Source organism: Thalia democratica, chromosome 2 (genome assembly GCF_965202585.1).
Source record: "Thalia democratica chromosome 2, ktThaDemo2.hap1.1, whole genome shotgun sequence".
Classification (NCBI taxonomy): domain Eukaryota; kingdom Metazoa; phylum Chordata; class Thaliacea; order Salpida; family Salpidae; genus Thalia; species Thalia democratica.
In genome coordinates this window covers 55662107-55677869 of record NC_139166.1, presented here as the reverse complement: position 1 = coordinate 55677869, position 15763 = coordinate 55662107, and the positions used below count along the sequence as shown (strand labels likewise).

The window sequence follows — 15763 nt, the reverse complement described above, 5'->3', positions numbered from 1 at the left end:
TTTAAGAAAAATTAATCTAAAGTTTAAGTGGGTAACAGAACAACAAACTTAAACTCACTAGATTTAAATTATTGCTAAAACTGATTATAAAACTGTTAAAACTTTTTTTAATTTATGAATTTTAGAAATTATATAAAAAACCATCGAATTGTCTGTCCAAACATTTTAAAAATATAATGAAAATAACCTTTGAAAGAATTAATGTTCTAAAAGACTTAGTTTTTTACTTTTAATAATTGGTGAAAAGTAATAGAGTAAATAAAAATTTGTTTTAAGAAATAAAATAAACTTGTTCATTAAAAAAATACTTTTCGTAAGTATATACTTTTTTAAATTTCTATGTTTAACTTGAAAAAGATTTTCAAATTAGTTAAAAACGGTAAAAATAATTTTAAAACGATGAACATTTTTTACTAATATAATGTTTATCTAAACGACAAACTTAAAAAGAAATTTATTTTGAAGCTTACTTACTTAATCAAAATCATTACTATTTTTATTATCTTTGTCACATATAAACTTACAAGTTTTAAATAAATTGTTTAACTGCTCTTTTTTTTTGTTTAGCTACAAAAACTAGGTAACAAGTAAATCCGTTATAATAAATTAAAATAGTTTTTAGGCAATTTCATCGCTTTAAATTAATATAAAGAAACTTTTAAGCGCCTAAAGTTAACATGGGGAAAAATCAACAGAGAACAAATTTTGTCCTTAAAGTTTTTTTATTTAAAGTACTCTAATTAAAGCTTTTAATACAGAATAAAAAAACCATAATCAACTATTTTTTTTAAATTTTGGTCAATGATACTTTGATTGACATACGTTTAGTTATTAAGAAGAAATGACAAAATCTACACAGCTAAGTATTTTTATTATTAAGCTAAGTGTAAACTATAAAAATTAAACGTTGGCTTATCTTTAATAGTTATTTAACATTGTAAAAATGCTAGCTTAAACTTTTTAATTTGTATAACTTATCCTTTTTTCATTAATAAGTTATTTTCAAAAATGTGTAAAATTAAGTATCAATATCCTATGAAATATTCTGAAATTGTATTATGCGATTATAAAATATAAGCTGAGTTAGTGGAATTCTTTAAAACAAAATAAAATTGTTGTGGAAAGTTTTTCTAACTAAAAGCTTTTTATTTTGAAAAGTAAGCCCTATTGTGTTAAACACTGAATAAAGTCAGCGGTTTTACGTTTAAAAACTTTTTTAATTACGTTGTTTGTTATTAAATTCAAAACAAAACTGCTTTCAATCGTGCTCTTAGTTTTAACTTTTAAATATTAAATTTTACAAAGTTTTTCTTCTAAAATATTTTTTTAATTAGCAATGAGTGTTGAACTTTTATTTTTATGTTGATTAAAATTGATTAGCTATTAATAATAGTTTATTAAAAAGTTTTTTTTTTTCATTAATAAATCATCCATGTTGACTTTTTAAATGACAAATACTTTTATGTTGCATCGAAAAAACAGTGTAAAAAATTAGGATTATAATTAATATAATAAAAAATAGTTTATTTTCCCAAACAACTGCAACCTTTTCTCAATTTGTTTTGAAGTAAGCACAAATTAGCACAAGAAACATGTTCAGTTGAAACATCAATAGGGTATGCAATTTAAGCCAAGGTAAAAGTGTTTTACAAAAATGTGCAACTTACAATTTTTGAGTAAATTATATTTTTTCTATCATTATCTTGGCTAATATCTACTTTGTAAATCTTTTCATAAGCCTAATCTTTTTAGCTTATTTTAAGTAAATACATTTTTTAGAAAAAAAAGTTTAAAGTTTGTTTCATTAATATGAATATTATACTTCTGTTCATTTAAATTCATTATAGTAAAAACTATTATATCATATCATTACTATCAATTCACAATTGAAAACCTTTTTTTTTATTCAATTAAAAAACTGTTTTAATATAAAATCAGTAACAAAAATAATAATACAAATGTATAAGTATTATTATCTTAAATATTTAACAGATTACAAGTATACAACCTAAATTAGTACATTACAAAGAAATTTATGAATAACTGATTCAACTACAATAAAGTTTTGTAGTAAAGTGTTTGAATAAACATCTTTTAACCAAATACAAAACAGAGCTGTATAAGGTTCTAATGAATTATACAATTCATATTCAACAATTATTATTTATTAATAGGTGGCCCTTAAAAGGGCCGAGTGGGGCGTTGTTTTAACACCAGAATTTGTGTGCTCTAAGCACCACGTTCACTGCGGATGCGGCGAGCCAACTAAATATCCTTTTGCATGATGGTCACTCTTTTGGCATGGATGGCGCACAGGTTGGTATCCTCGAAGAGTCCGACCAAGTAGGCTTCGGAAGCTTCTTGCAAAGCTCCGATAGCTGCACTCTGGAAACGCAAGTCGGTCTTGTAATCTTGAGCGATTTCACGCACAAGACGTTGGAATGGCAGCTTGCGGATCAAAAGCTCAGTGGACTTCTGGTAACGACGGATCTCACGAAGAGCCACGGTACCTGGGCGGTAACGATGTGGCTTCTTGACGCCTCCGGTGTTTGGTGCACTCTTGCGTGCTGCCTTGGTGGCAATTTGCTTGTGGGGAGCTTTTCCTCCAGTTGATTTGCGGGCAATTGTTGATTGTTCTGTAGGTTCTCATGAAACTGATTTGTATAAAGTTTAAAATACATGTGTTACGGACGTGGAAAAGACACATTTTAGCACTTTTTTGATTCAAAGTTCTTAACCTTAGTTAATAATTTTTTAACAAGGCTAAGAAAAGTTAGAGTTGTTTTTCAAGTATTCATGTTTTACAACTTTTTTAACTAGTTTTATAAGTTTTAGCCAAAGATTTAACAAAAGTATTAGTTTTGGCGTCCTCATAAATTAAAAAAAAAAATAGAGAGTGAATTAAAAATAGTTGTCTATCTACATCAGGGTTTCCCAAAGTCGGCCAAGTGGTTCCCTTGGAGGCCATAGGCTTCAAAGGGGTCAAGGAAGGGGGGTATGACTAGTAAATGGGCCAAAAGGTCTTTTTAATATTTTGAAAGTCATCGAAAATTACCTGAGGTTTTTGCAACATCAGGTTTACAATATGGATTTCGCCCTAAATTATATAAAAAATGCGTTTTGTTTCTATAAAAACGTTTTGTGCTTAGGTAAGATACTTTTAATTGAATTAAAAATTCTGCTAAATTAAAAAAAACTTAATGTTTACATAAGTTCACATGTATTTTGTGCTAAAAAAACTTCTTTTTAATTAATATAAGAAACGTTCGTACATCTAAAAATTTTATTTAAAATAAAGTTAAGCATCAGCTTCTTAGTTTTTAAATTTGAAAAAGCTCAACTTTTAAGGTATTGTGAATATTAACTTTATACAGAAACCTTATATTTTTATCAAAATTGCAACTCCTTTTTGAATTATCATGCCAACAAAGCATTCTTGTCATATATTGTATTTCTTTTTACTCAAGTATGTGTTTATATATTTATATTTCATGTATTACCAAGTAATAAAGAGTAGAGCTAATTGTACTTAAAGGTCAGTCTGATTTTTATATTTGATGAATCAGCAAAAAATAAGCTTTTTTTCATATTATTTTTGATTTTAAAACTTAGAACTTTAATTTCTGATTACTTTTTAGTATGCTTAGATAAGTTGGGTTAGAGATAAGGGTATGATTTTAAAAAAAAAACTAAAACAACTTTTTTTAAGTTGCTGACTCAGCAAATACTCAAGTCGGACTAACCTCAAAGTATCTATCAATTGAATAGTAGATCTCCGAATTTTTAATAACCTGACACAAAACTTAACTTCTCAAATTAAAATAACGTAAACAAAACTGCCTTGCCATGGCTTAGGCTGAAACTCCCTTGCGAAACTGTGACAGTTGCGACGATCATCGCCTTGTAGGTTGAGTGTTCAGGTTTTGCTGGGGCGGATTTCTTTGTGTCTACCATCTTGCTAGTTCTGACTAATAATAGTTAATATATAGTTTTAAAAAAACGTTTACAAAATTTTTACCGTTACGGACGTTATCGACTCAAAATTGCATGCGCCACCACGTGGTATGTGTCAAACCATTAGAGATTAAATATAAAATACAAAAGTATTAATCTAACCTATTCTAAAGAGTTTATAAAATTTGCCTTAGTTAATTAAATGCTGTAACTAGTTAGCAGCACATAAGAAAACTACTTTAAAATGCTATGTAAAAAATATTAGTCTAATAAACTTTTGTTCTATGGATTAAATTCACTATGAAAATGTTTACCCTTTTTCAGAACTATCAACAAAAAGTTTTATAGTCAAATTCTTTTAAGAAGAACATTTTACACATTTATTCGTTTAGAAACTGTTTGGTTTTTTTAAAACTAACTATTGATAAATTTTCTAGCGTAGGAATTTTTAGGCAAAGTTGCTCCAAAATTTAAAAGGTCAACAGAACAAAAAATTAAACTTATTAAATTTAAACCTTTGCTAAAACTGAGTATAAAATTAATAAAACTCTTTTCATTCATGATTTTGAAAATGTAAAATTATAAACAATATCTGTTAGAACTTTTTATAACTATACTAAGAAAAAAGTTTGAAAGAATTAGTTTTGTAAAATATTTAGTTTATTACATTTAATTTTTTTACTTAGATTATTTATAATACGTAGTAGCAATCCAAATTTGTTATAAGATATAAAATTAATTTTTGTCTGAACAAATGCTTCTCATAACTATATACTTTTTCACATTTTTGGAATTAACTAAAAAAAATATTTGCAAGTGAGTTTATTACGGTTAAAAATAAGTATCAAAATGATGCACATTTTTTACAAACATAGTGTTTACCTAAACGACAAACTTAAATAGAAATTTATTTGGAAGCTACCTTATTTAATCAAAAACATTATTCTTTTTACTATTTTTTAGTTTCATAAAAACTTATATAACTCAAATTAATTTTTATAACTGTTCAATTTTTTGTTTAGTTAAAAAAAAGTATGACATAAATATATCTATTATTACAAATTTAGACGTTAATTAAAAGTTATAAATTCTATGGCCATTATATTGAATAGTTTTAGGTATATTTTCTTTCAAAAGCAGTTGTCAATCATTACTACTAATTCAAAATTGTAAACCTTGTCTTCTATTTAATTATACGATTGTTTTATTTTAGAAATAGTGACAAAAAATTTTAAAAACTTAGAATATTACAAGTATATGATCTAGATAAGTATATTAGAAAAAAACCTTTTTAAACAGCTTTTTTAAACTACAATAAAGTTTTGTAGTAAAGTATGTGAATAAACATTTTTAAACTTAATGTAAAGTAGAGCTGTATAAGGTGATTTTGAAATTACAATGCACAGTCAAAAATTATAACTTATTAATAGGTGGCCATCAAAAGGGCCGGTGTTTGAAACACCATAAGTTATGTGCTTTTTAAGCACGTTCACCACGGATGCGGCAAGCCAGCTGGATATCTTTTGGTGTGATGGTCACTCTCTTGGCATGGATGGCGCACAGGTTGGTGTCCTCGAAGAGTTTAACCAAGTAGGCTTCGGATGCTTCTTGAAGTGCCATGACTGCACTGCTTTGAAAACGCAAGCCAATCTTGTAATATTGAGCGATCTCACGCACAAAACGTTGAAATGGCAGTTTGCGGATCAAAAGCTTAGTGGACTTCTGGTAACGACGGATATCACGAAGAGCAACGGTGCCTGGTCGGTAACGATGGGGCTTCTTGATACCTACACTTACTGGTACAGTCCTGCGTGCAGTTTTGTAGTCAGGTTGCTCGCGGGGACCTTTTCCTCCAGTTGATTTGCGGGCGGTTGGTTTTGTGCGGGCCATTGTTGATTGTTCTGACGATTGTTCTTGAATGTCTATTGAGTGTTCTTAAAACTGATTTGTTTAACGTTTAAAGTACATGCGTTACGGACGTGGAGAAGACCATTTTAGCACTGTTTTGATTCAAAGTTCATAACTTTAGTTCATAATTTTTTAACAAGGGCTGAGAAAAGTTTGAGTTGTTTTTAAAGTGTTCGTTTTTTACAACATTTTTAAATAGATTTATAAGTTCCATCCATAGATTTAACTAAACTTTTAATTTAAGCGGGCACATACTTTTGAAACAAACAAAGAATGAATAAAAAAAAGTTGTCTATCTACATCAGGGTTTTTCAAAAAGGTCAAGTGGTTTTTTTGGAGGTCAAAGGCTTCAAAGTTGTCAAAGAAGGGGGCATGACTAGTAAAGAGGCCATAAGGCCTTTTTAATATTTTGGAAGTCATCAAAAGTTACGTAAGATTTTTGCAACATCAGGTTTACAATTTTAATTTTGCCCTAGACTTATATTAAAAATGCGTTTTGATTCTAAAAAAACGTTTAGTGCTTAGGTAAGACTTTTTATATAATTTATATTTTATATTATGTATTATTATTTTGTATTATACTTATTTGGTATATTGTTTCACTTTTTACTCAAGTATATGTGTTTATATATTTATTTTTCATGTATTACCAAGTAATAAAGAATAGTGCTAGTTCTACTTAAAGGTCAGTCTAATATCCATATTTGATGAGTAAGCAAAAAAAAAAAGCTTTTTTTCATGTTATTTTTGATTTTAAATATTAGAACTTTAATTTTTGATTACTTTTTATCATTAAAATTGTTATTTAAAGAATAATGAAAGTTTCGCTGACTTTAGACTTGTTATTTTTTAGTGTTCTAAAGTAACAATCGATATTTAGTAGTTTAAATGTTTTAAAGACGTTGATGTTTAATAAAAAACAAAAATAGTTAAGCTTGGCTACTATACTTATTTATGTTTTAGAATTGAACTATTTTTAGATGCTTTTGTTTGGTTTTGTTTCGAAATATTCAAATTATATGTAATAAAAATTTAAGTTAAAAGTTTGATTAAGATTTTTATATAAAAGTCGATTTCATATTTATCATTTTTCTTTAGTTTTCTATGACCTTAATGAAGAATTATCTTTACAATTTCAAGCCTTTTTTATTTTAGTTATTATTGCTTCTATAAGATCGGTAGTAATGTATGACTAACAATAAGATTATTTAATCTTCACAGCTAAAACTAATTTCATTATTTTAAAACATATACTTACAGAAACTTAAGTGCTTCTTGGTTAAAGGTTGTCCTTGTTTACAAACAGGCATATACTTTTGTTTTTCTTTCGGCTTTCTTAATAACGTATAAGAATGCAATTAATAAACCTCGTTTTAATAAGCATCTAGATCATTAAATATCTTTGAAGCAGACGATCGATTTATGTTGTAAAGTGGCATTAAAAAATTCCTGTTAGTAGATGACTAATTTATTATTTCTTTTGGGCGGCTTTCTTTATTGCTAGCTTCTTTACAACCTTCTTGGCTTTGTCAGGAAACTTCTTGGCTACCTTCTTCTTTGCTGCAACCTTTCTAGCAGCTGTTTTCTAGGCAGGTATCTTAGCTACTGCTTTCTTTTTAGGTGCGGCCTTCTTTAGTGCTGCATTTTTGCTGTTTCAACCTTTCCATATTTGAAGGAACCAGATGCACCAACACCACTCATTCTGACGACTGTACCGTCGTCAACAAGTTTCTTTAATGCGACTTTTAAGTGGGTTTTGAAGCCATCTTTGAAGTTGGCTCCAACGTGCTTGGCCATTGCTTAAGCTTAAACTCCCTTGCGAGACTTCAACTCAGTGATAGCTGCGATGATCATCACCTTGTAGGTTGGGTGTTCAGGTTTTACTCAGGCGGGTATCTTGTCGGCTACCATTTTCCTAGTTTTGACTGATAATAATGTAATAGACAGTTTTAAAAAACTTTATACAAATTCTTAGTGTTACGGACGTTATCGATGTAAATATGCTAGCACCACCACGTGGTATGTGTCAGTTCATTAGAGGTTGTAAATTAAATACATAACATTTAATTTAACCTTTTTTAAAGGGTTTATAAAATTTGTTTTAGCTAAATAAATGATGTACCTAGATTGTCGCAAAAAAGAAAATACCTTAAAATGCTGTGTAAAAATATTAATTTATCAAATTTTTGAATATGGATTAAATTCACTATGAAATCTTTTAACCTTTTTTCGAACCATCAACAAAATTTTATATACTATTAACCTTTTTAAAAGATAATTATATACATTTATTCGTTTAGAAACTGTTTTGTTTTTAATAGAATTAACTATTGATACATTTTCTAGATATAGAAAGTTTTAAGAACAATTAATCTAAAGTTTAAATGGTTAACAGAATAACAAACTTAAACTCACTAAATTTAAACTTTTGCTAAAACTGAGTATAAAATTATTAAAACGTTTTTAATATATGAATTTTAGAAATTATATAAAAAAACATCGAATTGTCTGTAAAAACTTTTTAAAGATAGAAAAAAAAAAAACTATAATAAGAATAAAGTTTTAAAGAATTAATGCTCTCAAAGACTTAGTTTTTTACTTTTAATAATTGGTGAAAAGTAATAGAGTAAATAAAAATTTGTTTTAAGTAATAAAATAAATTTTGTCATTAAAAATTGCTTTTTGTAAGTATATACTTTTTTAAACTTCTATGTTTAATTTAAAAAGATTTTCAATCAAGTTAAAAACGGTTAAAAATAATTTTAAAACGATAATTATTTTTACTAATATAATGTTTATCTATACAACAAACTTAAAAAGAGTTTTATTTTGAAGCTTACTTACTTATTTAAAATCATTATTATTTTTACTATTTTTGTCTCATATAAACTTACAAGTTTCAAAAAAAATTTTTAACTTCTTTTTTTATTTTTAACTATAAAAACTAGGAAACAAGTAAATCCATTATAACAAATTAAACATAGTTTTTAGGTAATATCATCGCTTTAAATTAATATAAAGAAACTTTTAATCGCCTAAAATAAACATGGGGTAAAATCAACAGAAAACAAATTTTGTCCTTAAAGTGTTATTATTTTAAGTACTCTAATTAAAGCTTTTAATACAGAAAATTAAAAATATTATCAAATATTTTATTTTTATTTTGGTCAATGACACTTTGATTTGACAAAAGTTTACTAATTTAGAAAAAATGACAAAATCTATACAGAGAGTATTTTTATTCTTAAGCTAAGTGTAAAGTATAAAAATTAAACGTTGGCTAATCTTTAATAGTTAATTAACATTGTAAAAATGGTTAAATATAAGCCTAAGCTAGCTTAAAACTTTTAACTTGTATAACTTATCCCTTTTTCATTAATAAATAAATTTCAAAAATGTATAAAATTAAGTATCAATATCATATGAAATATTCTGAAATTGTATTATGCGATCATAAAATATAAGCTCAGTTAGTGGAATTGTTTAAAACGAAATAAAATTGTTGTGAATTTTTTTTTAACTAAAAGTGTTTTTATCTTGAGTTGTAAGCCCTTTTGTGTTAAACACTGAATAAAGTCAGCGGTTTTACGTTTAAAAATATTTTAAATAACGTTGTTTGTTACCAAATTCTAAACAAAATTGGTTTTAATTGTGCTCTTAGTTTTAACATTTAAATTTTACAGAGTTTTCTTTTTAAATAATTTTTTTAAGTTGCAATAAGTGTTGAATTTTTATTTTTAGGTTGATTAAGATTGTTTAGCTATTAATAATAGTTTATTAAAACGTTTTGTTTTCATTAATAAATTAACCATGTTAAAATTTTGAATAACAAATACCTTTATGTTGCATCGAAAAAACAGTGTAAAAATTTAGTATTATAACTAGTCTAGTAAAAAATAGTTTATTTACCTAAACAAGTGCAACCTTTTCTCAATTTGTTTTTAAGTAAGCACAAATTAGCACAAGAAACATGTTCAGTTGAAACATTGTTAGGCTATTCGATTTAAGCCGAGGTAAAAGTGTTTTACGAAAAATGCGCACCTTACATTTTCGGAGTAAATTATATTTTTTCCTATCAGTATCTTGGCTAATATCTACTTTGTAAATTTTTTATCAGCAAAATATTTTTAGCTTGTTTTAAGTAAGTAGATTTTTTAGAAAAAAATTTTCAAGTTTGTTTCATTAATATAATTATTGTACTTCTGTTCATTTAAGTTCATTATAGTTATAACTATTATATTATACCATTAATATTTTTTGACAATTGAAAACCTTCATTTTTATTCAATTGAAAAACTTTTTTTAATTAAAAATTAGTAACATAAATAATAATACACCTAAATAAGTACTATTATCGTAATTACTTAACACATTACAAGTATACAACCTTGATTAGTGCATTACAAAGAATTTTATGAATAACTAATTCAACTACAATAAAGTTGTGTAGTAAAGTGTTTGAATAAACATATTTTAACCAAATATAAAACAGAGCTGTATAAGGTTCTAATGAATTATACAATTCATATTTTACAATTATTATTTATTAATAGGTGGTCCTTAAAAGGGCCGAGTGGGGCGTTGTTTTAACACCAGAGTTTGTGTGCTCTAAGCACCACGTTCACCACGGATGCGGCGAGCCAATTGGATATCCTTTGGCATGATGGTCACTCTTTTGGCATGGATGGCGCACAGGTTGGTATCCTCGAAGAGTCCGACCAAGTAAGCTTCGGAAGCTTCTTGCAAAGCTCCGATAGCTGCACTCTGGAAACGCAAGTCGGTCTTGTAATCTTGAGCGATTTCACGCACAAGACGTTGGAATGGCAGCTTGCGGATCAAAAGCTCAGTGGACTTCTGGTAACGACGGATCTCACGAAGAGCAACGGTACCTGGGCGGTAAAGATGTGGCTTCTTGACACCTCCGGTGTTTGGTGCAATTTTGCGTGCAGACTTGGTGGCAATTCGCTTGTGGGGAGCTTTTCCTCCAGTGGATTTGCGGGCGGTTTGTTTTATGCGGGCCATTGTTGATTGTTATGTAGGTTTACTTAAAACTGATTTGTATAACGTTTAAAGTACATGCGTTACGGACCTGGAAAAGACTATTTTAGGAATTTTTTTATTCAAAGTTCATAACTTTAGTTAATAACATAATAACGAGGGCTGAGAAAAATTGGAGTTTGTTTTTTAAGTATTCATGTTTTTCAATTATTTTTACAAGTTTTAACAAAAGTCTTAATTTTAGTGTGCATATACTTTTAAAATAAATAAAGAATGAATAAAAAAAATGTCTGTCTTACATGTATAAGTGAGTTAGTTTTTCAAATTAGGGTTTAAACATAACTTTATAACTGTTTTAAATTTAAGTGTTTTTTTTTAAGTATTATAAAGAAAAACTTAATTTTTTTGTGAAAAATACTGATGATTTTAACTTTGCATAAAATTATATGTTTTATTGTTTATTACAAAAAAGATTGTTTACGAAAATATAAACACTTACCTTTTAAGATGCAAACACACATGATTTAAAAAAGAATAACTAAAAACATTTGGGTGAATTTTGTATATTTAGATATAAAGTTTATTAAATGTTTTCAAGTTAAAAAAATAACAATACGTCTGATCATACAAATTAAGCCCTTTGAGATGGCTTTATAAAAGCTGATATAGTTTTCTAAAGCTGTTTTTATATTTTATATATAAAAAGTATACAATTCATCAAAACTCGAAAGGTGCATACTTTACAATTTTGAAACAAATTTTACTTTTTTTCCCAACTGTATTTTAGCTAGGAACTCCTTTTTAAATTTTTTGTTAGTACGATTTTTTCAGTTTATACTATATAAAGTAAGTATATTTTTTAGAATAAGTGTTAAATTTATTTTCGACAACATTGATATTATAATTCAGTTTATTAAAATTCTGTCCCCTAATAAAGCATTCAATAACTTTTCTAGTGAGATTAAAAACAATAAAACTTTTACTTTAAAGAATTATTTATTCCAATCAAATCGAGGTGTAGTGCATACCTTATCGATGTACGAACAGTAATTATTATATAAGTTTAATCAAAACTTTCATTGTAAACGTTTTATAAATTTTGTTTAGTTTTATCCAAAAGTTTAGTGCTTTAGATAAAATCTTAAATAAGAAAGTAAACAAACTTTTAATTATTCAAATCGGAAAAGAAGCTATTCAATATAGATTCTTTAAAAATGTTAAATATGTGACAATTTACTTTCATAAAAATCTTTATTCATTTTATGTATAGCTTGCGTAAATTTAAAGTAACAATGTTAAAAAACTAAGGGCATGTATATCTTAAATTCACTACGTTGAAAAGAATATGCACAAAATAAGCTACTGCCACTGGATGGACATGGGTTAAAAAATAAGTATGTGTTAACAACAAATATTGGGTAGCTTGACAACCAAAATATCTTCCTATACACAAGGTCTTTGATTAAATTACATTTTTTCGTGTTCAATAAACTTGTCCTTCTAGACAAGACTTTAAAAAGTATCCGAGTGGTGTACGACTCGGTAACCAAAAGGTTCTTTGTGCACGATGTCCTAGGACCAAATAATTGAGTGTATTTTTTGTCGTTCAACAAACTGTGTTATATATATCTTGTTGATTTAATTTACAACAACTATTATAGTTTGTTAACAATTTTTTTATATTTATATTTTTATAATTTTGCAGAAATTATGTTAGTTTAGTTTCTTCTCTACAAACCAGTCGTAGTTTAAGTATGTTTTTTCAAGTACGTTATAATTTTAAAAAGTTAAGTAATACAAAGTTTTTTTATTTGTTATAGTCTATATAAAGCTTTGTTTTGTGATTTTGTTTCAAACTTTAACTAATAAAGAATCTTTAATAAAAATTATCATTAGTTGCCTCTTGTTAATTAATCCGTAACGAGATACAAACATTAAAACAGTTACTTACTTAGTAGTACAGTATGTGAATAAACATTTTAACGGAATATAAAGTAGAGCTGTAAAACGTTCTAATGAAACTACAATGAATAGTAAATAACTATTTTTTATTGATAGGTGGCCCTTAAAAGAACCTGGGCGGTGTTTTAACACCAGAATCTAAGAGCTCTAGCCACGTTCATCACGGATGCGGCGAGCCAATTGGATATCCTTTGGCATGATGGTCGCTCTTATGGTAGGATAAATCTTTATAAAAATTGTTTGATGCAACCTTTCTAGCAGCTTTTTTCTTGGCAGGTTCTTTAGCTACTGCTTTTTTTTTGGGTGCGGCCTTCTTTGGTGCTGCATTTTTGCTGCCTAAACCTTTCCAAGTTTCAAAGAACCAGATGCACCAACACCACTCATTCTGACACACGGTACCATCGTCAACAAGTTTCTTTAATGCGACTTTCAAGTTGATTTTGAAGCCATCTTTGAAGTTGGCTCCAACGTGCTTGGCCATTGCTTAAGCTAAAACTCCCTTACGAGACTTCAATTCATAGACAGCTGCGATGATCATCACCTTGTAGGTTGGGTGTTCAGGTTTTGCTTGGGCGGGTTTCTTGTCGGTTACCAACAGACAGGGTAATAGACAGTTTTAAAAAACTTTATACAAATTCTTAGTGTTACGGACGTTATCGATGTAAATATACATGCGCCGACACGTGGTATGCGTCAAATCATTAGAGGTTGTAGATAAAATACACAAACTATAATTTAACCTTTTTTAAAGATTTTCTAAAATTTGTTTTATCTAAATAAATGATGTACCTAGATTGTTGGAAAAAAGAAAATACCTTAAAATGCTGTGTAAAAAATACCAATTTAATAAAAAATCTGTTCTATGGGTTAAATTCACTGTGAAAAATTTTTACGCTTTTTCAGAACCATCAACAAAATCATCAACAAGATTCCTGAGTGCAGCTATCGGCGCTTTGCAAGAAGCTTCCGAAGCTTACTTGGTTGGACTTTTCGAGGATACCAACCTGTGCGCCATTCATGCTAAAAGAGTGACCATCATGCCAAAGGATATCCAATTGGCTCGCCGCATCCGCGGTGAACGTGGTGCTTAGAGCACACAAACTCTGGTGTTAAAACACCGCCCCACTCGGCCCTTTTAAGGGCCACCTATTAATAAATAATAATTGTTGAATATGAATTGTATAATTCATTAAAACCTTATACAGCTCTGTTTTATATTTGGTCTAAAGATGTTTATTCAAATACTTAACTACACAACTTTATTGTAGTTGAATTAGTTATTCATAAAATACTTTATAATGTACTAATCTAGGTTTTATACTTGTTGTAATGAAAGTTCTAAATTTTAAACTACTGCTCCTTTACTAGCCAACTGGTTTGTCAGTCAATTAGAGACAGAGCTGCTTAACAAAACTGCAAGGCCTAAAATGTATTGCAGATATGTTGACGACATTTTCCTCATTTTCCAAAATAAAGAACAAATACCCAGTTTGATGAAAAACTCAACAATATGCATAAAGACATAAAATTTGTTATCCAGACTCGCCAAGAAGGTAAACTACCATAACTCGATACACAGGTGACAATAAAAAACAACAAGTTTATAACCTCAATATTCAGAAAACCAACAAGCACGGGCGTGCTCATGAATTTTAACTCGTGTGTACCGCAGTCATGGAAGAGAAATTTAGTAAAAAACCTTAGTTACAGAATCAAAAATCACGTCTCAGAAGATCTACAAAATGAAGAGTGGCAAAAGGTAAAAGAGCTGATGATGAAAAACTCATTTCCGGCCAAGTTTATCGATGAACAAATACAAAAAAAATACAACTTTGAGACAGAATTAATTGAAAATAAAGATGATAAGAAACAATTCATTACAATGCCATATGTTAAAAAGATGTCAGAGAAATTCTCCAGGAACATAAAAACAGTATTTGAAGGCATCGGGGTAAAAGTACGTATTGCTTATAGGTCAGAAAAAGTAGGGAAATATTTCTCACCAAGGATTCAATAAGTCGCTTGTATCAAAACTGTATAGCCTATAAATTTACGTGTCCAGGTGATCTGAACAACCAGTATAATGGTGAGACAGAAAGACAACTTTTCGTAAGAATTAAAGAACATGTAACTCAAACAAACAGTGCGGTATTTAAAAATATTGAAAATTGTGTATTTTGTACTAATTGTAAAAACATTTATAATTATTTTGAAGTTATTAAAACGTGCAGTTCGTATAATGAATTATTATCTTCAGAAGCTCTACTAATTAAAAAACTCCAGCCAAGTTTAAATAATCAGCTTGGTCCTGATAAAGGATCAAGAGTAACTATTAATATACTTAAATAATCTATTTTGTCTTAATTGTTTATAAAAATACATTTTTGTTAATTACTTTTCGTTTTAATTAGTTTTGTTTTTTACAAATAATTTAATTTCACTCTATTTATTTTGTGTTTGTTTAGCTAGGGAGTGTATAAAATTTTTGATAAGGGAATTTGGATATTCCGAAAGCGCTTAAGTTTTTAATAAAGTTTATAATGAAAATATTTGTTTGTTTTATTGTAATATGGTACTTAATTACATTGAAAGGTCTTAATATATCTGTATTATATTATACCATTAATATTTATTCACAATTGAAAACCTTCTTTTTTATTCAATTAGAAAACTGTTTTGATTAATAATTAGTAACGAAAATAATAATACAAATATATAAGTACAGTAGACTACCGCTTAAGTACGCAAATTGAACCCGACCAAAAAGTGCGTACTTAGCACGGGTAGTGCGTACTTTTTGACGACATGGTATAAAATGAAATTTAGTTGTTTGTTTTCTTTCTTACAACTAGCCACCAAATAATTAAGCCAAATAAACAAGTCTTTTTATTTTAAATAACATTTAATACATAATTCTAATCTGCAAAACCTTTTAATAGAT

At 27.9% G+C, this 15763-nt stretch overlaps 3 protein-coding genes across 3 annotated transcripts; all 3 read right to left on the bottom strand.

The window, feature by feature from the left end:
• Nucleotides 1–2265: 2265 nt before the first annotated feature.
• LOC145828751 (histone H3.3A-like) lies at nucleotides 2266–3954 on the bottom strand. Its single transcript, XM_082936503.1, has 2 exons — nucleotides 3864–3954; nucleotides 2266–2636 (listed from the first exon to the last, which is right to left on the bottom strand). The coding sequence occupies exons 1-2, from the start codon at nucleotides 3952–3954 to the stop codon at nucleotides 2266–2268; spliced, it is 462 nt and encodes a 153-aa protein (XP_082792629.1).
• A 1479-nt stretch (nucleotides 3955–5433) lies between these two features.
• On the bottom strand, nucleotides 5434–5844 carry LOC145849665 (histone H3, embryonic-like). Its single transcript, XM_082954674.1, has one exon. It carries the CDS (start codon nucleotides 5842–5844, stop codon nucleotides 5434–5436), a length of 411 nt encoding a protein of 136 aa, XP_082810800.1.
• Nucleotides 5845–10470: 4626 nt separating this feature from the next.
• Nucleotides 10471–10884, bottom strand: LOC145828750 (histone H3.3A-like). Its single transcript, XM_082936502.1, has one exon. It carries the CDS (start codon nucleotides 10882–10884, stop codon nucleotides 10471–10473), a length of 414 nt encoding a protein of 137 aa, XP_082792628.1.
• Nucleotides 10885–15763: the final 4879 nt, after the last annotated feature.

What these genes read in the sequence shown, in the direction of transcription:
- LOC145828751 (XM_082936503.1), bottom strand. Translation starts at nt 3,954, where the DNA reads ATGGTAGACACAAAGAAATCCGCCCCAGCAAAACCTGAACACTCAACC. An exon ending in TGTCACAGTTTCGCAAGGGA is followed by an intron (nt 2,637 to 3,863) that starts GTTTCAGCCTAA and finishes GAGAACCTACAG; the next exon opens with AACAATCAACAATTGCCCGC.
- LOC145849665 (XM_082954674.1), bottom strand. Translation starts at nt 5,844, where the DNA reads ATGGCCCGCACAAAACCAACCGCCCGCAAATCAACTGGAGGAAAAGGT.
- LOC145828750 (XM_082936502.1), bottom strand. Translation starts at nt 10,884, where the DNA reads ATGGCCCGCATAAAACAAACCGCCCGCAAATCCACTGGAGGAAAAGCT.